The following is a 22,687-nucleotide window of genomic DNA, read 5'->3' on the forward strand; positions in this document are numbered from 1 at the left end:
AAGACTGATCAGAGATGCAGCCAAGAGGCCCATGATCACTCTGGATGAACTGCAGAGATCTAAAGTTGAGGTGGGACAGTCTGTCCATAGGACAACAATCAGTCATACACTGCACAAATTTGGCCTTTATGGAAGAGTGGCAAGAGGAAAGCCATTTCTCAAAGATATCCATAAAAAGTGTTGTTTAAAGTTTGCAACAAGCCACCTAGGATACACACCAAACATGTGGAAGAAGGTGCTCTGGTCAGATGAAACCAAAATGGAACTTTTTGGCAACAGTGCCAAAGGATATGTTTGGCGTAAAGGCAACACAGCTCATCACCCTGAACACACATCCCCACTGTAAAACATGGTGGTGGCAGCATCATGGTTTGGGCCTGCCTTTCTTCAGCAGGGACAAGGAAGATGGATGGAGCCAAATACAGGACCATTCTTGAAGAAAACCTGTTGGAGTCTGCAAAAGAACTGAGACTGGGACGGAGATTTGCCTTCCAACAAGACAATGATCCCAAACATAAAGCAAAATCTACAATGGAATGGTTCACAAATAAATGTATCCAGGTGTAAGAATGGCCAAGTCAAAGTCCAGACCTGAATCCAATCGAGAATCTGTGGAAAGAGCTGAAAACTGCTGTTCATAAACGATCTCCATCAAACCACACTGAGCTTGAGCTGTTTGCCAAGGAAGAATGGGCAAGAATTTCAGTCTCTCGATGTACAAAACTGATAGAGACATATTCCAAGCGACTTGCAGCTGTAATCGCTGCAAAAGGTGGCGCAACAAAGTATTAAGTTAAAGGGGCCGAATAATATTGCACGCCCCACTTTTCAGTTTTTGAATTTCCACAAAAATTTAAAAAAACAATAAATTTTGTTCAACTTCACAATTGTGTCCCACTTGTTGTTGGTTTTTCATTTACATTTGGTATCTTTATGTTTGAAGCATGATATGTGGGAAAAGGTTGAAACGTTCCAGGGGGCCGAATACTTTCTCAAGGAACTGTATATAACTCATGCATTGAAGATAATACAACAAGAAAAGTTATTCTGAGAGATGTTGCTGAATGTTTCATTTATTTTATGGAGCATATATGGACAATTAAATATCAATAAAATAATTAAAACAGTACATCAAACAATAATTTTGCAGCCTACTAACAAATGTTAAAAAGTTTATGTAACTGCCTATTTCCATATTAAAGGGGTTGTCCGGGCTCTTCACATAATCTCAGTACATATCTAGTCTGCAGAATTATGACAATAAGTAATTTACTTTCTGTCACTAGTTTGCATGGTTTTCTAGATATTCTGAATAGAACGTCCAAGGAGGGGTGTGTTATAGCATTGAAATGAGAACTAGTCGTAACCTCCTATTCTACTCCAAACATACCCTCTATAGCAACAACCCCACCCTCCATAGCTACAGGCCCTCCCCGTCCACATGAAGAAGCCCTCATCACACAGTAACAAATCCCCCCCTCTAGCAGCCTCACTGCAGAGAGCAGACCACCCAGCTGCTCCTCCCCCAGACACACGCTGAACAGTGCTCTATGGAAAGTGAAAGTAGTGAGGAGGGAAAATCATCCTGTATTCTGGGACAGGCTGCTCCCATCAGTATTTGTGTCATTAGAGACACAGTGCTCACACATACACTGCACCAAATCTGCTGCTGTGTGAAGACATCAGTGACATAGAGCTGTCTCATTCACACAGCAGAGGCTTTGTCACACAACAGATTACATCAGCGACTGCCATCCCCTGTGCAGATTAGAAGCTGCAGACCCCCATCACTGGCCATCACACAGTCTGTTCTCACTGCTGCCAGCAGCCTGGGACAGTGAGGGAAGGAATTACTGATAATGAGTTATGTATTGCAATCATGGAGTGGCCCAGAATACAGGACGATTTTCCCTCCTCACTAGTTTCACTTTCCATAGATCAGTGCTCAGAGTGTGTCTAGGGGAGGAGCAGCTGGTTGGTCTGCTCTCTGCAGTGAGGCTGCTAGAGGGGGAGTATTTGTTACTGTGTGATGAGGGCTTCTTCATGTGGACAGGGAGGGCCTGTAGCTATAGAGGGTGGGGTTGTTGCTATAGAGGGCATGTTTGGAGTAGAGTAGGAGGTTACGACCAGTTCTCATTTCAATGCCATAACACACCCCCCTTGGACGTTCTGTTCAGAATATCTAGAAAACCGTGCAAACTAGTGACAGAAAGTAAATTACTTATTGTCATAATTCTGCAGCCCAGATATGTACTGAGATTATGTGAAAAGCCCGGACAACACCTTTAAGCATAAATATCCAACTCAAATTTGAGCTTCAATGTGCTAACTAACTTTAGCATACTGTGCCCACATAACAAGCAAATAAAGTCCATTTATTCTACTTGAAAAACTTTAAATTTTCCAAATTAGAAGTCTTAGGTCTTGCAACACCTAAAGTAGATGATAAGGAGAACCCCACTTTTCTTTGGGTGCTAGGGTCAGCTGTCTTAGGTTTCGAATGTAAAACCACTGATTTGAATTGGCAATGTTCTTTCCAATTGTAATCCTTTGAGTCTTCATAGTTTAGACATTCTTTTGACTCTATACAAAAAACACAAAATAAGCTTATATCAAACTTAAAATGTTAAAGACTTGAAAACAGGCTTTCTTGTGAAAATCCTAATTGTCTCCTGAATTCATATTAATGTTTGTGGGTACCGTGAAATCTCCCTATAAAATATATCATTTTTGGCAAGAGAGTGATACTGAGGAGACTGCGAAAATTGTGTAAAACAAATGAAAAGGCCTTCAAATTATAACTATTCAATGAACAACAATCACTGCTTACAGTCATGGTTTTAAAGATTGAAGACTCCTCTGACCATACCACAGAAAACACTCACAGGTCTAGAGTTCTCAATCTGTTTCTATTCCATTAAAGCAAGGATGGAACAAATGTACAAGGTGGGCAATTTATATGGATACACCAAAATAAAATGGGAATGGTTGGTGATATCAACTTCCTGTTTGTGGCACATTAGTATATGGGAGGGGAAAAACTTTCAAGATAGGTGGTGACCATGGTGGCCATTTTGAAGTCGGCCATTTTGGATCCAACTTTATTTTTTTCATTGGGAAGAGGGTCATGTGACACATCAATCTCATTGAGAATTTCACAAGAAAAACAATGGTGTGCTTGGTTTTAACGTAACTTTATTCTTTCATGAGTTATTTACAAGTTTATGACCACTTATAAAATGTGTTCAAACTGCTGACCATTGTGTTGGATTGTCAATGCAACCCTCTTCTCCCACTCTTGACACACTGATAGCAACACCGCAGAAGAAATATTAGCATAGGCTTCCAGTATCCATTGTTTCAGATGCTGCACATCTCATATCTTCACAGCATAGACAATTGCCTTAAGATGACCCCAAAGATGAAAGTCTAAGGGGATCAGATCATGAGACCTTGGTGGCCATTCAACTAGCCCACAATGACCAATCCACTGGTCACCACCTATCTTGAAAGTTTTCCCCCTCGCATATACTAATGTGACGCAAACAGGAAGTTAATATCACCAACCATTCCCATTTTATTTAGGTGTATCCATATAAATGGCCCACCATGTAGGTTCCAAGAAAGAGTGATTAAATGTATCAAGTAAACGTTTCCACTCTATGACATTTGGATAAAGTCTTTTTGTTTAAATGGAAAACATTTACTTGCAGGTTTCAATATCGTCATGAAATTGGGTTCGGGTTGTGACAGAAAACCGGTGCCAGCTTACTCCCTGTCATGGTCCAGTCTGGAGTTTATCTTCTGCTGTCTTCACTCGGACTGGTCATGCGGGGTTTAATCTCCTCAGCCTTGTTCTGGAGCTAGCTGGGCTATTTCAGTCTCTCACAGCCTGCTGAACAGTGTTAGTGATAGCTCAAGCTTCCAGTTTAGAGCCTCTGACCCTTGTACCTTGGTGATCCTCCTGCTTTTGACTGATATTCACGTGTATGACCCGGACTGATCTCTGACCCTATCTCTTGGTATTCGTCTCTGCTGTTACGTTCCCTCTCTGGCATCTGACCCCCCGGCTTGTACCCCGACCATGTATTTCGTCTCATGTTTTGGACCCCGTGCTCATGTTCTGGCTTTCTGACTCTCGGCTTGGTATTTTGACTACGTGTATTGCTGCTCCTTCTGGTACGTCTGCTCCTGCTAGTTTCTGACTCGGTTCGTCTGACTATTCTCTCATTACCTGTGGCACCTGTGCTGTTGCTCAGGGTTGCTGCTCTTAGTGTGTAACCTCTATTCCCTCACCAGCTCCCCCTGGTGGAGGTTTCAGTACATTATCACTAACCTATACATTAACGGGATTTTGCACTTTTTTTCTTTGGTCATGGATCTGCTGCATAACTTGGCAGATCAAGTGTCCAGTTTGACGCAGACGGCGCAGGACTTTTCTGTGAATCATCAGTCCCTTGTCATGTCTGATACCCACTTACAGAAAGAACTGACTGAGACTATTAAGACCATGCAGAGAAACACCTCTCATATTGTTTGTCCACCAGGTGACTCTGTAGATGTTATTTTGCACTCTCCTGAAGCCTCAGTGAAACTTCTGACGCATTTTCTGGCAAAAAGGATACATTTCACATATTCACGGAGCATTGTAAATTATGGTTTTCTCTTAGACCACGATCGTCTGGGGATGAGACTCAGCGGGTGGGGATTGTTATCTCCTTACTTAGGGAGGGTCCCCAATCCTGGGCTTTCTCGTTGACCCCTACTGCCCCTGAATGGATGTCGGTAGTGTGAGGTAGCGTTGTCATCTAAGTAGGGGATTCTTGCTAGGCAGTGAACAAAACCAAATCTGGCACGGATTTTCCAACAAACCATAACAGTCCTTGCGGTTTATTCACCATCGTAAACCATAGAAGCAACATAACTTCATAACATCTGCATAGCGTCCATTATAGTGCTTACTCTGGTTATCAGTGTCCAGTACGTAGGTTCTCTTAGCCTCACAATTATCTCACCCACGTCAGGGCTCCTCATGCAGCTTCAGCATCCCGCACACGTTTATCCCCTCCAGGGAACTCTCAGGCACACATCGCCATTGCTCACAGCGTCCACACGTGCTGTCAGGCAGGAAGCTCCATTTCTGCAGGACCTTCCACACTAGACCAACCAGGTCCCAGCATTCACCACATGTGACCTACCCTGGCCACATTATATGGTCTATAGCCACGCCCACCGGGTCACGTGACTATGACCTCATCACAGGTCCTTCACACACTCACATAGCCTTTTAACACAGGTGTTTTCAGACACACCCCTGGGTGGGTTTGCAGGTAACCAGTACCCGCCCATCTCTCTAGTTACCTGAAGACTTCTCCCTTACACTTTGAAACAACACCTCAGCACCGATATTGCTGATCACATATACAGTCATGGCCAAAAGTATTGACACCCCTGCAATTCTGTCAGATAATACTCAGTTTCTTCCTGAAAATGATTGCAAACACAAATTCTTTGGTATTATTATCTTCATTTAATTTGTCTTAAATGAAAAAATACAAAAAGAATTGTCCTAAAGCCAAATTGGATATAATTCCACACCAAACATAAAAAAGAGGGTGGACAAAAGTATTGGCACTGTTCGAAAAATCATGTGATGCTTCTCTAATTTGTGTAATTAACATCACCTGTAACTTACCTGTGGCACCTAACAGGTGTTGGCAATAACTAAATCACACTTGCAGCCAGGTGACATGGATTAAAGTTGACTTAACCTCTGTCCTGTGTCCTTGTGTGTACCACATTGAGCATGGAGAAAAGAAAGAAGACCAAAGAACTGTCTGAGGACTTGAGAAACCAAATTGTGAGGAAGCATGAGCAATCTCAAGGCTACAAGTCCATCTCCAAAGACCTGAATGTTTCTGTGTCTAAGGTGCGCAGTGTCATCAAGAAGTGTAAAGCCCATGGCACTGTGGCTAACCTCCCTAGATGTGGTCGGAAAGGAAAAATTGACAAGAGATTTCAACGCAAAATTGTGCTGATGTTGGATAAAGAACCTTGACTAACATCCAAACAAGTTCAAGCTGCCCTGCAGTCCGAGGGTACAACAGTGTCAACCCGTACTATCCATCGACGTCTGAATGAAAAGGGACTGTATGGTAGAAGACCCAGGAAAACCCCACTTCTTACCCCGAGACATAAAAAAGCCAGGCTGGAGTTTGCCAAAACTTACCTGAAAAAGCCTAAAACATTTTGGAAGAATGTTCTCTGGTCAGATGAGACAAAAGTAGAGCTTTCTGGGCAAATGCATCAACATAGAGTTTACAGGAGAAAAAAAAGAGGCATTCAAAGAAAAAAACACGGTCCCTACAGTCAAACATGACGGAGGTTCCCTGATGTTTTGGGGTTGCTTTGCTGCCTCTGGCACTGGACTGCTTGACCGTGTGCATGGCATTATGAAGTCTGAAGACTACCAACAAATTTTGCAGCATAATGTAGGGCCCAGTGTGAGAAAGCTGGGTCTCCCTCAGAGGTCATGGGTCTTCCAGCAGGACAATGACCCAAAACACACTTCAAAAAGCACTAGAAAATGGTTTGAGAGAAAGCACTGGAGACTTCTAAGGTGGCCATCAATGAGTCCAGACATGAATCCCATAGAACACCTGTGGAGAGATCTAAAAATGGCAGTTTGGAGAAGGCACCCTTCAAATATCAGGGACCTGGAGCAGTTTGCCAAAGAAGAATGGTCTAAAATTCCAGCAGAGCATTGTAAGAAACTCATTGATGGTTACCGGAAGCGGTTAGTCGCAGTTATTTTGGCTAAAGGTTGTGCAACCAAGTATTAGGCTGAGGGTGCCAATACTTTTGTCTGGCCCATTTTTGGAGTTTTGTGTGAAATGATCAATGTTTTGCTTTTTGCTTCATTCTCTTTTGTGTTTTTTCATTTAAGACAAATTAAATGAAGATAATAATACCAAAGAATTTGTGTTTGCAATCATTTTCAGGAAGAAACTGAGTATTATCTGACAGAATTGCAGGGGTGTCAATACATTTGGCCACAACTGTACACAAGTCTCCATCTCAAAGTCACCCACTTAGAGATACATAACCATCCTTCAGGATTCTGCCACTCATCCGTTCTCTTGGGACATCTACACAGCGCCCCCTAGCGAACACAGTGGTTACTACACCACAGTAGATAGGTTCTTTGAGGCCCTAGGACTTATCTATGATGAACCGGACCATGTTAGGGTGGCAGAGGACACTATTATGGGTCTGGGGCAAGGGAAACACTCAGCCGAATGGTACAGCTCCGAATTCCGTCGATGGTCCACTGAGGTGTCCTGGGATGACTCCGCACTGAGATGTCTGTTCAGGAAGGGACTGTCGGATTGCTTGAAGGATGCTCTGGCTCTCCATCCACCTCCCAGCTCATTGGAGGACTCTATGACTCAGGCTATCCGTATGGACCAGAGACTGCGGGACAGAGGTGTTACTCAACGAAGGTTTCCGTTTTCCCTGCTAACCCTGATGTTTTGCTTCCATCTAAACCTATGGAGGTGGGAGCCACTAACCCCCAGGAGAAGGAGAGGAAATGGCGACATGACGGAAAGTTGTGTTTTTACTGCGGAGATCCCAGACATTGGAAAAAAGACTGCCCCTCCTGTCCTCCGACTAACAAGAGGCTGAGTCTGGGTGATAGTCGTGGAGGTCACCCAGACTCTCAGGTACCTTTTTCTTCATTTTCTAAGATACTGCTAAAGGTGAAACTTGGTGTTGAGAACGGGTTTTTCCATATGTCGGCTTTTGTTGACTGTGGGTCATCTCTGAACCTGATTGACTCTAAGCTGGTGGCTCGCTGTAGATTAGGGACAGTTAGGTAGGGGACTCCCTTAAAAATTGTGGCTATTGACTCTACACCTCTCACTAAGGATGGTCTCCATTTCATTTCTAAAGAATTCACCCTCAGGGTGGGGGCCTGTTATGAATGAGTCACCGGAGGAGGAAAAAACAAAAATGCAAGCTAAGTCCAGAAAACCGGAGAGGTTGGTAGCTAGCGGATTGCAGACCCCTGATCCTATTCACAACAACTAACAGTAGCCGTGGAGCGTTCTACGGTGGTCCTAGATGCCTCTTCACAGCCGGAGAACTACATAAGCCTAAGGAAAGAAAGGGGAAATCTAAACTGCCCCAGAGCAGACCCCAAAGCAATAGACAACCCCCAACATGTATTGTCGGTGAAAACAGATGAAAACACAAACACAGACAGAAAGACAGGTAGAGCAAACGATGGGGCCCAACTAACTAGATAGGAAAGGACAGAAAAGATGCTGGCTGCGATCCGCAAAAACCCTACCAAAAATGTCCCAACACGTCTGATAGCAAAAACGGCCCTGAAGTCACTAGACTTCAAAATCCCTATATCAACACTCCGATATATTCTGAAGACAGAGCAAAAGAGATTAAACCAATCAGGGACAAAAATGGAAATTCAGCAGAGCCCCAGCCGGGGCTGGCAGAACACAAAACTAAGCAAATCAGACAAAATCTCATGGAACAATAACATAGCAAAACTTAGCTTTAGAAAACAGGAACTGAACTGGAGGCCAGAGCTCAGAGCAGAGAAATCACCAGCAACCCTACAAGGCGTCAGCTGCCTTATATCCACTCAGAGATTCCGGATGTCCAATCGCAATCCACCTGTTCAGGTGACAGGTTTCTCCCATCCAAATCAGTTTCACCACCTCCTTTCACCAGCAGAGGGAGTTCATCGGACATCAAAGGTGAATGAGAAAATGAGATCACAACAGGGGCCCTACACCAGGAGCGCATGTCATGCTTTGTTTTGGATAACCTCCCTGCTGGCCTGGTGTTAGGGTTAGTGACTGGAGGTCCCAGGATATTGTTAAATGGGGACCTGGTTGTTCTGAAAATTGTCTTGCTACTGTGTCTATGTCATCGGTCAGTCTGGAGGGTATTCCGTAGTACCTGAAGGATTTTGAGGATGTGTTCTCCGAAAAGAAGGCTGAGGTTCTACCACCACACCACCCATTCGATTGTGCCGTGGATCTTGCTCCCAGTGCCAAATTGCCCAAAGCCCGGCTGTACAATCTCTCCGGCCCTGAGCGGTCTGCTATGAAGGAGTATATCTCTGAGAGCCTCCGAAAAGGGCATATACGGCCATCTGTCTCTCCCGTGGCAGCGGGGTTCTTTTTTGTAAAAAAAATGGATGGTGGTTTACGCCCATGCCTCCATTTTCGAGAACTGAACAAAATAGCCATAAGAAACACTTATCCTCTCCCACTGATACCTGATTTGTACAATCAATTGTCGGGGGCCAGGTGGTTCTCTAAGTTGCATCTCAGGGGAGCATACAATCTCATCCGTGTGTGGGAGGGGGATGAATGGAAAACTGCGTTTCTCACCTCTGAGGGTCTGTTGAAAATTTGGTTATGCCCTTCGGTTTGACTAATGCACCAGCGGTATTCCAGAATTTCATTAACCATGTTTTTTCTGATTTTATTGGATGCTTTGCAGTTGTTTATCTTGATGACATACTCATATATTCTTCTGATAGACAAAGTCATATGAGTCATCTTCATGCGGTTCTCCAGAGGCTCAGGGAGAACTCACTCTTTGCCAAATTGGATAAATGTTCATTTTTTACTCAAGAATTGTCCTTTCTAGGGGTCATCCTGTCCGCTGAGGGGTTTCGTATGTACCCTAGGAAGGTACAGGCCATTGTGGATTGGGTGCAACCAAGAGATCTCAAGGGTCTTCAGCGATTTCTGGGGTTCGCCAATTATTATAGAAAATTCATCAAGGGGTTCTGTCAAGTGGTCAAACCCCTCACTGATCTCACCCAAAAGGGGGCGAATCTCAAAAACTGGTCAGCTCTAGCTGTGGCGGTGTTTTCTTTGCTAAAAGAACGTTTCATGACTGCTCCGGTACTGGTTCAACCTGACTTGTCTAAACCATTCATCATAGAAGTGGATGCCTCTGAGGTGGGAGTGGGGGCTGTGTTGTCCCAGGGGCCCACCACATTAACTAACTTAAGACCCTGTGCCTTCTTTTCTAAAAAAATTTCCTCTGCTGAAAAATTATGAGGTGGGTAACCTGAGAGTTGTTGGCCATTAAATTGGCTTTTGAAGAATGGAGGCATTTTTTGGAGGGGGCTGTCCATCGTATCACTGTCATTACAGATCACAAGAACCTCTCTTACATCGAATCCACCAAACGTCTGACTCCGAGACAGGCAAGGTGGTCACTTTTTTTCCCGATTTCAGTTTTCCATTACTTTCAGACCAGGTTCCAAGAATGTGAAGGTGGATGCCTTGTCTCGCAGCCTAGATCCGGTATCGCCTCCTGAGCCTCCTTCCTCCATTCTTCAGCGCGGGGTGGTGGTGGCTGTGGTGTCCCCGATTGGAGCAGGAGATTCGTGAGGCCCAATCTCTTGCTCCTCCGTCCATATCTGAAAATAAGCTCTTTGTGCCTGTCCAGTATTGGCTAAGGGTGCTTCGGGAGTTCCACGACTCAGCTCTGAGTGGGCATCCTGGAATCTCGGCCACTCGTAAAGCCATCACTAGGCTGTTCTGGTGGCCCTCGTTGACTTCTGACGTCACTGGTTTTGTGTCCTCCTGTGAAATTTGTGCCCGCGCTAAAGCCTTCCACAACCGGCCAGCCAGGGAATTGGTGCCACTGCCAATTCCAAATAGACCGTGGACTCACTTGTCCATGGATTTCATCACCGGTCTCCCACCCTCTAATGGCAAAACTGTGATCTGGGAAGTTGCGGATAGGTTCAGTAAACAAGCACATTTTGTACCCTTAACGGGCCTTCCTAATACTGAGACTCTATCTAAGCTATTCATTGAGCATGTGATTCGGTTGCATGGTGTGCCTGTCAGTGTGGTGTCTGATAGAGGGGTGCAATTCGTGGCAAAATTCTGGAGAGCTTTTTGTAAAAGGCTGGGCATCAGTCTGACCTTTTCATCGGCCTACCATCCCGAGACCAATGGTCAGACTGAAAGGACCAATCAGTCTTTGGAGCAGATCCTGCGGTGTCTTGTCACATCCAGACAGGATGATTGGTGCTCTGTGATACCTATAGCGGAATTCGCCTTCAATAATCGTGTCAATCAGTCTACTGGTACTTCTCCTTTCTTCTGCAACTATGGGTTTCACCCTCATTTTGGTGAATCCTCCAGACTAGATTTGGAGTGTCCAGGGGCTGATTCGGCCTTTTTGTGGTTGGAGGTTCATTGGGGAGGCTCAGGGCAAATATAAATTTTTTGCGGATAAACGACGCTCGGTGGGGACGACTTATCAGGTAAGGTCAGATAAGGTATGGTTATCCACCAAAAACATAAGGCTGAGAATTCCCTCTGCTAAGTTGGGTCCCAAGTTTATTGGTCCATATGAGATTTTAGAAGTGATTAATCCTGTGGCCTTTCGCCTGCATTTGCCTCCGTCATTACGGATTCCTAATGTGTTCCATAAGGCGCTTCTGAAGCCGTCGGTGCCTTCCTCTGATGAGTCTCCCTCGCACCCGCCGCCTGTTATGGTAGATGGTCAGACCGAGTACGAGGTGGAACATGTGGTGGATTCTCGCATGCTCCGTCGTCCACTTCAGTACTTGGTCCATTGGAAAGAATACGGTCCTGAGGATCGGTCATGGGTGCCGGTGCGTTCGGTCCATGCGGATCGGTTGGTCCGGGCCTTTCACGCTCGTCATCCAGGGAAGCCTGGGGTCCAGTGGCCCCCCATTGAAAGGGGGGTACTGTCATGGTCCAGTCCGGAGTTTATCTTCTGCTGTCTTTACTCCGGACTGGTCATGCGTTGGTTAATCTCCTCAGCCTTGTTCTGGAGCTAGCTGGGCTATTTCAGTCTCTCACAGCCTGCTGACCAGTGTCCGTGATAGCTCAAGCTTCCAGTTTAGAGCCTCTGACCCTTGTACCTTGGTGATCCTCCTGCCTTTGACTGATATTCACGTGTATGACCCGGACTGATCTCTGACCCCATCTCTTGATATTTGTCTCTGCTATTACGTTCCCTCTCTGGCATCTGACCCCCCGGCTTGTACCCTGACCACGTATTTTGTCTCATGCCTTTGACCCCGTTCTCATGTTCTGGCTTTCTGACTCTCGGCTTGGTATTTTGACTACGTGTATTGCTGCTCCTTCTGGTACGTTTGCTCCTGCTAGTTTCTGACTCGGTTCGTCTGACTATTCTCTCTCATTACCTGTGGCACCTGTGCTGTTGCTCAGGGTTGCTGCTCTTAGTGTGTAACCTCTCTTCCCTCACCAACTCCCCCTTGTGGATGTTTCACTACACTCCCTTTTTAGATTGTTCACATTCAATGACCAGAGATAAGATAATCTGACATGGCTGGTGAGGACAATTTTCCAGCGCAGAGTCAAGGGAGATTTGTCTCAATGAGACATAATTGGGGACCAAGGTAGTCTTATGTGTAATGACACCAAAGAACAGCATATATACATGCTGTCATAAAAACAGAAATGACATAACAGTACTCAAATATACTTGTGTTTGTTTTTGGAATGAAGATAATCTGCAGGTGATTCAAAGTATTTTCTATTTCCTGGATAGTATTGACATTAGATTGTACGAATCAACCAGGATCTCCGGAACGACACTGAGTTAAAAAGGTGAAGGGGATAAAGCTACTATGATGAATTAAATAACCTTTTAACCACCTGGCTTCATTGTCTTTCTAAGCAGTTAGTGACCACACAATTTTCTTTATTTTTTTCATGTTCACAAACAAAGAGCCATAAGAATTTTATTTTTGACGTAGCACCGACAAGGGAACGTAAAAAAAAAAAATTTTGGAACCCTTTCACAACCTTGGGCAAGGGCAAATAGGCAGATATGTATGGCCATCAGACTGGGGTGTACATAGAAATTATGCCTCCCTTCAAAAAAAAAAATAAACATAAATAAATTTGTCAGGGTCACAGAAGAGCATATCTCACAACTTTCCAGCCTTTACAGAGTTATATTATTCCTATTAAAGCCCTTAATTCTCTTTCAATACACACTAAGTTTAATGCCAACAAAAGTGCCACATAAATACCATATGATACCTCCACAGTGAATTCCTCTAAAGTACCCACCACACCCAGTACGATGACCCTACTGTACTCCACCTCAATTCCCCTTGCAAATATGATGACAAATATATAGCAATCCTGGGTATCAAATCAAGTACAAAAATCATAAAGAAACCCCATAAAAGATATCAATTGTATTCTTTACATTTAGAACACCACCAATTCAGTGGTTCACACCACAAAGAAAACAACAAAAACACTGTGAAAAACAAATCCTACCACTTGGAGAATGCTAGGAATCCCTAATATGGTGCCAATGCTTTCACCTTCCTGACTGCTGAGGTTGGCACCTTAGGGAAAGCGTTTTGGCACCCCCCGCTCAACGATGACTGCCCCTAGGGTCCCTAGATATGCCCTATTGTAACTATAGAGACCCCACTCCCAAGATAAATGATTAAGGGAACCCCTATTCCTAAGCATAGACCACTCCTAGAGCTAAGGAGACCCCAGCCCCCAAGATAGTTATTAAAAACAATACAGAACACATGTGGCATTGGTGGCACTCATAAATAATTTAAGTCGTTATGGTCAATGTCTTATCCTTATACATCAACTCATAAACCACAGAAATTAGTTAAAATTAACATTTGTCAAAGATATCTCTCCACATCTGAGGAATATGTGAAAATGATAAACACTACAAACACCTTGGTCCAAATAATGACCTCATTTAAAGGCAACCTAAAAGCACAATGATTACCTAAATCATATAACCGAACGTAAGGATACAAGGAAATTGAAATGTAAGGTAATTAAATATAAAGGAAAGACTATTGGATAGACCTTTGTACCACACAGTTAAATGGATTTAAATCCAAAAAAATTCTAATGACATCAAATGTGCACCTTAGCACAGTAAGTGATCAACCCAAAAGGTGAAAAAACTCCTCCTCCAATATGATTTTCATGGGAGCTGCCACATGTATAGTCATCACAAATCATGGCATATATACAAATATGGTACTCATCTAAGATGCCACCCGCCTTCCATAGTCTCTGCCTCAACGCGTCTGATATCATAGCATATGTCTCGATAGAATGTGATGATGTCACGAGTACCGCAAGGCGAACCCATATGACACACGTGACCCTGGATACACCGCCTCCAGTTGGGCGAATTTAAATAACACGTGCAGCAGGATACGCCGCCTCAAACAGGCGAATTTAGGTAATACACGTAAGTCTGGAAACCCCACCTCCAGTAAGGCGAATTTAAATAATAAAGGGAAAACCTGGGTAACAATAACAACGGAGGGCCCTTCGATAGGGAATAGGGACGTGGAGACCTCCTGTACTCCCCTGAGCCAGTGTCCCTGCACTCCTAACGTTCCCTATGCCGGTTCCGCACCGGGCAACGCACGCGTACCTCAAACCCTGACTCGCCCCGCACCAAAACCCTTACTAGGGAATTGGTCTTTGCAGAAACTAATCCCACCACTGCACTAAACACACACAAGGGAAAATGACAATCCAGGGGAACACCACTTAGCTTTGCTCTGTTGCCTATTCTCCCCGCAACAGAGCCCATCACCTGCGTGCATCTTCTCCTTCAACCGGATCCATCACCATAGTGCAGCCTTGGAGCAGAGTCCACCACCAGTTGCAGCTGCCCAGTAAACAGGGTCACAAAGATGAGTCCAGCTTCTGCCAAAAAGTCCAGCATGCTTGAGTCCAACTTTTCTGATAATAAGTCCAGTATGCTTGAGTCCAGTTTTCAGCAACCAAGTCCAGCATTCTGAGTGCAACTCTCACTATAGTCACCACTCCACCAAGCAATGCAAGCACTTCCTGCTGACACCATAAACTGCGACTCCACCACACCATGCCAGTCCTTCTTGCAGACACCAACGCTGAACTCCACCAATCCATGCCAGCACTCCATGCAGACTCCATAGCTGACTCAACCCCTCTGGCTGGGCTGCCCAGGACTCTCATTCAGCTCCTTCATCACCCAGGCTTGCTTCCCAAATGATGACCTATCAATATCACCAAACGATCATCAAACACACCTGAAACTCTTTTATAGAGCCTCACACCTGATTTGTAATACGTGCACATTAAAACTAAAGTGTAATACCACTCACCACCACCGGGGCAACTTAGAACAAATGACACCACGTGTAATAATTCTAATGGCCACCGGGGGCAATCAACCCACTTTGGCACCAAGCCAATGGAAAAAAAGTTCACTTTGTCCATTTACTTGTCAGATCCACCTTGGATCATGACAGATGGGTTCCTGTATTCACTTATCTTGTGAAGGGGATGCTATAATGATTGTACGGTATATCTAGGGACCATAGGGGAAGTCATTGGTGAGCAGGGAAGCCAAAACGCTTTCCCATAGGGTGCCAACCTCCACAGTCAGGAAGGTGAAAGCATAGGCACCATACTAGGGATTCCTAGCATTCTCCAAATGGTTGGATTTGTTTTTCACAGTGTCTTTGTTGCTTTTTTGTGGCCTGAACCACTGAATTGGTGGTGTTTTAAATGTAAATAATAAAATTGATATCATTTATGGGGTTTCTTTATGATTTTTGTACAAAATATGATGACCCTCAACACAGTATCATTCATCCAACTGTGACCACCACACAGCCCTCTATGCAGAATAATGGGCCTACATACAGTACAATGGCCCCACACCTCACCACATTGTATAATGGCCCCTACTAGCCCTACAAACAGTATAATGACTCCCAGACAACCCTCTACAAACTTTCAGACTCCATATAGTATAACAGCCACCTACTCCATAATCCTCTATATAGTATAATGGTCCTCTGTACAGTATAATGCACTTCCTATAGTTTTCTGTATAATATAATGCACTCCACATAGTCCTCCATATAGTATAATGCACTTCCCATAGTGCTCCATACAGTATAATGCACTCCCAATAGTCCTACTATACATAACTAGAACCTGCATAACTAATCATATACTAAATAGTTGCAAGTGAAATCTATGTATGAGATGATTGTCTATAAAATGATGGTAGTCTCATGTTCAAAGCAGCAGTATATGGTGAAATATAGAGCCTGAAAGTCAGGTGTTCAAAACATTGTTACCTTTTTGCTCATCAGTGTAGTATACTGCACTCCCAGTAGTCCTCCATATATTATAATGCATTCCCAATAGTACTCCATACAGTAAAATGCACACCATTGTCTTTAAAATAGTATAATGGGTGGCACGGTGGCTCAGTGGTTAGCGCTGTAGCCTTGCAGCGCTGGAGTCCTGGGTTCGAATCCCACCAAGGACAACATCTGCAAGGAGTTTGCATGTTCTCCCCGTGTTTGCATGGGTTTCCTCCGGGCACTCCGGTTTCCTCCCACATTTCAAAGACATACTGATAGGGAATTTAGATTGTGAGCCTTCAGGGACAGTGATGCTAATGTGTGCAAAACTGTAAAGCGCTGTGGAATTTGTTAGCGCTATATAAAAATAAAGATTATTATTATAATGCGGTCCCCATAGTCCTCCATACAGTTAAAAAGACCCTCTATAGTCCTCTCTATAGTCCTCCATATATAGTATAATGCTCCACTATAGTTCTCAATATAGTATAATGCACTTCCCATAGTCCTCAATACAGTATAATTCCCTCCCTATAGCCCCCCCATACAGTAGAATGCATTTCCCATAGTCCTTCATACAGTATAATGAACTCCCATAGTCCTTCTATATATGACAATCTGCATAATTAATCATATGAAATTTATGTTTGAGATGATTGTCTATAAAAGATTGTAGTCTCACGTTAGAGGCAGTATTGGATGGTGAGAAATGGAACCTTAATGTCAAAAGTTCAAAACATTGTTACCCTTTTGCTCATCAGTGTAGTATAATGTACTCCCAATAGTCCTCCATACAGTATAATGGAACCCATTGTCCCCTATATAGTATAATGCACTACCATAGTCCTCAATATAGTATAATGCACTAATCATAGTTCTCCACACAGTAGCATGCACTCCTGTAGTCCTCCATACAGTACTGTACAGTATAATGCACTCCTCAGTCCTCCTTGTCCTGTGTGACGCGACCCACAGGTCAGTAACTGAAACAACAAGACAGACAAGGAAATACCAGGGACTGTTATGAACGGGTAGCCGAGGAGGAAATAAAAAAAAACACAAGCTAAGTCTCAGAAAACCAAAGAGGTTGGTAACTATGCAGACTGCAGACCCCTGATCCTAACACGCAACTAGCAGCAGTCGTGGAGCATTTCTACGGTGGTCCTAGACGCCTCGTCACAACTGGAGAAACTAAATAATCCTAAAGCAGGAAAAGGGGAAAACTAACTGCCCCAGAGCAGACCCAAAGGAGAGACAGCCCCCCACATGTATTGACAGTGAAAAAAGATGAAAACACAAACAAAGGCAGGAAAATAGGCTGAGCAAACGATGGGGCCAGACTAACTAGAAAGGACAGGAAAGGAAAGACACTGTCTGCAGTCTGCCAAAACAACCCTACAAAATGTCCAACACAACTGATAGCAAAATTAACCCTGAAGTCACTAGACTTCTCCCACTATATCAGCACTCTGAAATATTCTGAGACAGAGCAAAAAGAGGCCAATCTAATAAGGGACAAAAAAAGGCAATTTGGCAAATAAGAGTGGAAATTCAGCACAGTCCAGCCAGGCTGGCTGACCACACAAAAAACTGAAAAGACCAACAAGAGCAAGTGTGAACATTAGCAAAAAAACAAACTTATCTATAGAAGACTGGAACAGAGCTGAGTCCTAGACCTGAGAAACAGACTGAATCACCAGCAACAGGATAGGGCGTCAGCTGTCTTATATCCAGTCTGATACTCCAGAGATCCAATCACTATCTTCCTCACCAGGTGGCAGATCACTACCACTCAAACCAACCTCACCACCTCCCATCACCACCAGAGGGAGAACAGAAGGGGAACTCTCAACTGGTGGAGCAGAAAATGAGCTCATAACAGGGGACACAGTTACAATGGTGGGCCCTACAATAGGGAACGGGGACGTGGAGACCTTCTGCACTCCCCTGAGGCACTGTCCCTGAACACTCCTAACGTTCCCTAAACAGGCTCTTCCCCTATCGCCAACCAGGATACCTGAATCCCTCACCAGCTCTGCACCTATCCCTTACTAGGGAACTGGTTAGTGTGGACACTGGTCCCACCGCTGTACTAATATAACATTAGGGAAAACAACTTAGCTTTGCTCTGCTGCAATTGCTCCTAGCAACAGAGTACAGCACCCGGATACAGCTTCCATCTGAACAGCTGACACCAAAGCTCTGGATGAGCTGCAAAGCACTGCTCCCAATAGCTCCTCTCTCCTCCAAGGTTGGTTGGGGAATGAACAATATCACCAACAGTGATTCAAAGCACCTGACACCCTTTTATAGGAAGGAGGGGAGGGTTAACACCTGCTGGATAATTTTCACATGTTGTAACCCCAGCGGCCACCAGAGGCAAAACCCATTAGCAGCAACTAGGTTGTAATAACCCCAGCGGCCACTGGGGGCAAAACCCGTTAGCAGCCAACAAGGTTGTAATAACCGCAGCGGCCACCGGGGGCAAAGCTAACATTAAGCCAGAGGCTTGAAAAAAAAAAGGTTATATGTGAGCCAGATCTACCACAATCCAAACATGGATTGTGACAGTACCTTCCCTTCAATGTGGGGCCTCTGGACCCTCAAGACCGCTCCTCACCAGAAAACCACCTACAGTGAGGATGCCCAGATCCAGAGTTCACCTCAGATGGAAATGGCAATGTATGCTCCGGAGGCACCACAAATTTCCAGAGCACCGACCTGGGGAACGAGTTGTGTATGGGCATATTTAGGGGTAACTCCAGTTGGTAAGTGCCTGGGCCGAGGATGGCCGACACCCGATATGGCCCGATCACCTGAGAACTCCAGACCCTAGCAACACACTTCCACTGAATGTTTTTGGTGACCACCCATACATACACGTTCACACACAGGTCCGGACCTGAACATTTATTACCACACATTCGTTTGCCACAAGACGGTGAACTCTTTATGGAACTGACAACAGAGGCATCCCCCTGTGTCACCACACTCCCACCCCCGCAATTCACAGAGGGAACCATCACCCTCCGACCCCTCCTACTACGAGGCCTGCGACTCTCAGGGTTGTCTAATGGTGAGGGTTGAGACTTTCCCCTACTCCCCGGAATCACCTCTGCTGCCCCCACAGGAGAGGAAGGGGATGGTTGTAGAGAGAAGGCAGAGACAGTAGTCACCAGGCAGCAGCCCTCACACGACTGATCCCAGCTGACTACTTCCCTAGACCGCCAATCTATTACCGGGTTGTGTTTTTTCAATCAAGGGAGGCCTAAAACAATAGGTACTGGCATTCCCTCCAAAACGTAGCATGACAGGGACTCCTCATGATGTCTTATACGCAGAGGTATGTTATCCACAACTTGGGTCAACCTCCTCTGGCTCAGTGGGACAGAGTCAATGGCCTGGACGCTTAGGGAATTGACTAGGGTCCTACACCTCAGGCCATGAGTCTGGACAAAGCGATCATCCACCAGGCTGACTCCTGCTCCACTGTCCACAAGTACCGGTATGCCCTTGGGTACCCCACCAACCACCACTTCTGCTGACATAGTACCTTGGGAGGGCAAAATGGAGGAAATATACACTCCCTAGTCGTCTCCCTCCAAATGGCCAGGGGAACACGACTCCTTAGCTGGAACAGATAATTTGGCATGCGTTGGGCAAGCCTTTAGAACATGATCAGTCTGCCCACAGTAAAAGCATGCCCCCACCACTCCACAAACCGTAGGCAACACTGCATGAAAACTAGCTCCTCCTACTTGTTTGGGTTCGTCTGGAGGTTTGGCACGCACTGGGCAGGCTCCTATGAAATAGCCAGGCTTCCCATAGGAAAAACATACCCCCATCCCATGACGAACCACAGGCAACCCCTTTTAGCACCTACTACTCCAAGCTGCATGGGTTCCTCAGTCCGCACAGGTGTGTACTCCTCCCTAGGGAGGACTACAGGGGGCACATTTGGTGTATGTCTCTCCCTGAAGTGTCTATCCACCCAGATGGCAAGGGACATGGTGGCCTCCAGCAACCTGGGGATGGCGTACTGCACCAGAGTATCCTGCAAATCTGGAGACAGACCCTGCAAAAAATGACTCCTAAGTGCAGGGTCATTCCACTGTGTGTCAGTGGCCCACCTCATAAACTCTGAGCAGTACTCCTCAGCAAGCCGGGCCCCATGCTTCATCCTACAGAGTCGGGTTTCTGCCAGGGAGACGCCATCAGGATCCCCATACACTAGCGCCAATGCCGCAAAGAACTCATCTACAGATCTTAAGGATGGTGAATCGACCGGCAGGGAGAAGGCCCAGGATTGGGGATCCCCCTTCAGAAGGGACATAATGATTCCCACCCGTTGTTCCTCACTCCCTGATGAACGAGGACAAAGCCTGAAGTATAACTTGCAGGCTTGCTGAAAAACCAAGAATTTCTCTCTCACCAGAAAACCTGTCAGGTTGGGATATCTTGGGTTCCGGCTGAGCCTGCGCCTGAACCAAGGCCACAAGCCCCACCAACTGCTGCAGCTGATGCACCACCTCACCACACAGCACTCTAAGCTCATCAATGAGGGGCTGAAGCAGTTGGGTAGAGACCTGTATGTGGGTCATGGCTCACCAGAAAAATTGGTAAGGGTTGGTGATAATGTCGCGTAGACTGGTCCTGTGTGATGCGAACCGAAAATGATGAAATGGTAAGACAGGATGTTGAGAAGGCCGAAATTTTAAATTGCTATTTTGCATCTGCTTTCTCTCAAAAAGGAAATGTAACATCAACTGTTCTTCACTGTCGTATTAAGGGAATAGAAGAATCCAGGATACCTATAAACAGAAAGATAGTGAGGAAACACTTAGCTAACCTAAATGAATTCAAGTCTCCAGGTCCAGATGAATTACACCCCAGAGTACTGAAGGAGATAGCAGAAGAAATTTTTGAACCCCTCTCCATAATCTTTAAAAATTCTTGGAGAACAGGAGAAGTCCCAGAAGACTGGAGAAAAGTAAATGTTGTTCCTATATTCAAAAAGGGAAGAAGGTGGACCCAGGCAACTATAGGCCGGCGAGTCTGACTTCTATACCAGGAAAGATCTTTGAACAAATTATTAAACAACATGTATGTCAGTACCTGGATAAGAATGAAGTGAATAAACAGTCAGCATGGGTTTGTAACTAATAACTCATGTCAGACTAACTTAATTTCCTTCTATGACAGAATCACTGATTGGGTGGATCAGGGAAATGCTGTAGATATAGTATATCTTGACTTCAGCAAAGCATTTGACAAAGTATCTCACACAATCATTATTGAAAAAATGACTAGGTATGGAATGGACAAGGCAACTGTTAGGTGGATTCATAACTGGCTTAGTGATCGGACCCAAAGAGTGGTCGTAAATGGCTGCACATCCAGTTGGAAGAATGTCTCAAGTGGGGTACCACAGGGCTCTGTCCTTGGCCCTGTATTGTTCAACATCTTTATCAATGATTTAGATGAAGGAATTGAGGGTAAACTGATTAAATTTGCTGATGACACAAAGCTAGGAGGGATAGCTAATACTAGAGGAGAGAGAGGATTCAAAAATATATAAATGAACTGGAGTAGTGGGCAGCAACTAACGGAATGGTTTTTAACAGGGAAAAATGCAAAGTACTACATCTGGGCAATAAAAATGAAAAAGCATATACAGAATAGGAGGAATAGGGCTAAGCAACAGCACATGTGAAAAAGACTTGGGTATACTAATAGATCACAGACTGAATATGAGTCAACAGTGTGATGCAGCAGCAAAAAAGGCAAATGCAATTCTAGGATATATTAACAGAAGCATACAGTCTAGATCACGTGAAGTCATTATTGCCCTCTACTCCTCTTTGGTCAGACCTCATCTGGAATACTGTGTCCAGTTTTGGGCGACACATTTTAAAAAAGACATCAACAAACTGGAGCAAGTTCAGAAAAGAGCGACCAGAATGGTGACCGGTCTGCAAATCCTGTCTTATGAGGAAAGGTTGCATGATTTGGGAATGTTTAGTTTGCAAAAGAGAAGACTGAGAGGAGACTTATTAGCTGTCTACAAATATCTCAAGGGCCGTCACATTGTAGAAGGATCATCTTTATTTTCATTTGCACAAGGAAAGACTAGCAGCAATGGGATGAAACTGAATGGGAGGAGACACAGATTAGATATTAGAAAAAACTTTTTGACATAGTGATCAATGAGTGGAACAGGCTGCCACAAGAAGTGGTGAGTTCTGCTTCAATGGAAGTCTTCAAAGAGAGGTTGGACAGACATTTGTCTGGGATGATTTAGCGAATCCTGCTTTGAGCAGGGGGTTGGATCAGATGGCCCAGGAGGTCCCATCCAACTATACGATTCTATGATTCTAAGTCAGCAACTAAAATGACAAGACAATACAAGGGAACACCGGGGACACAGTTACAACGGTGGGCCCAACAATAGGGAATGGGGACGTGGAGACCTCCTGC

At 44.8% G+C, this 22,687-nt stretch overlaps 1 protein-coding gene across 1 annotated transcript in view; it reads right to left on the reverse strand.

Moving 5' to 3' along the window:
* Positions 1-2,267: 2,267 nt before the first annotated feature.
* ANKAR (ankyrin and armadillo repeat containing) overlaps positions 2,268-22,687 on the reverse strand; it is a 623,401-nt gene continuing 602,981 nt past the window's right edge. The window contains exon 24 of the mRNA XM_073558116.1: positions 2,268-2,583. Within this exon, the coding sequence (XP_073414217.1) occupies positions 2,381-2,583 (203 nt within the window). The 3' untranslated portion in view covers positions 2,268-2,380. The remainder of the gene's footprint in view (positions 2,584-22,687) is intronic.

Source organism: Dendrobates tinctorius, unplaced genomic scaffold (assembly GCF_039654945.1).
Source record: "Dendrobates tinctorius isolate UK_male_01 unplaced genomic scaffold, ASM3965494v1 ptg000254l, whole genome shotgun sequence".
Lineage (NCBI taxonomy): Eukaryota > Metazoa > Chordata > Amphibia > Anura > Dendrobatidae > Dendrobates > Dendrobates tinctorius.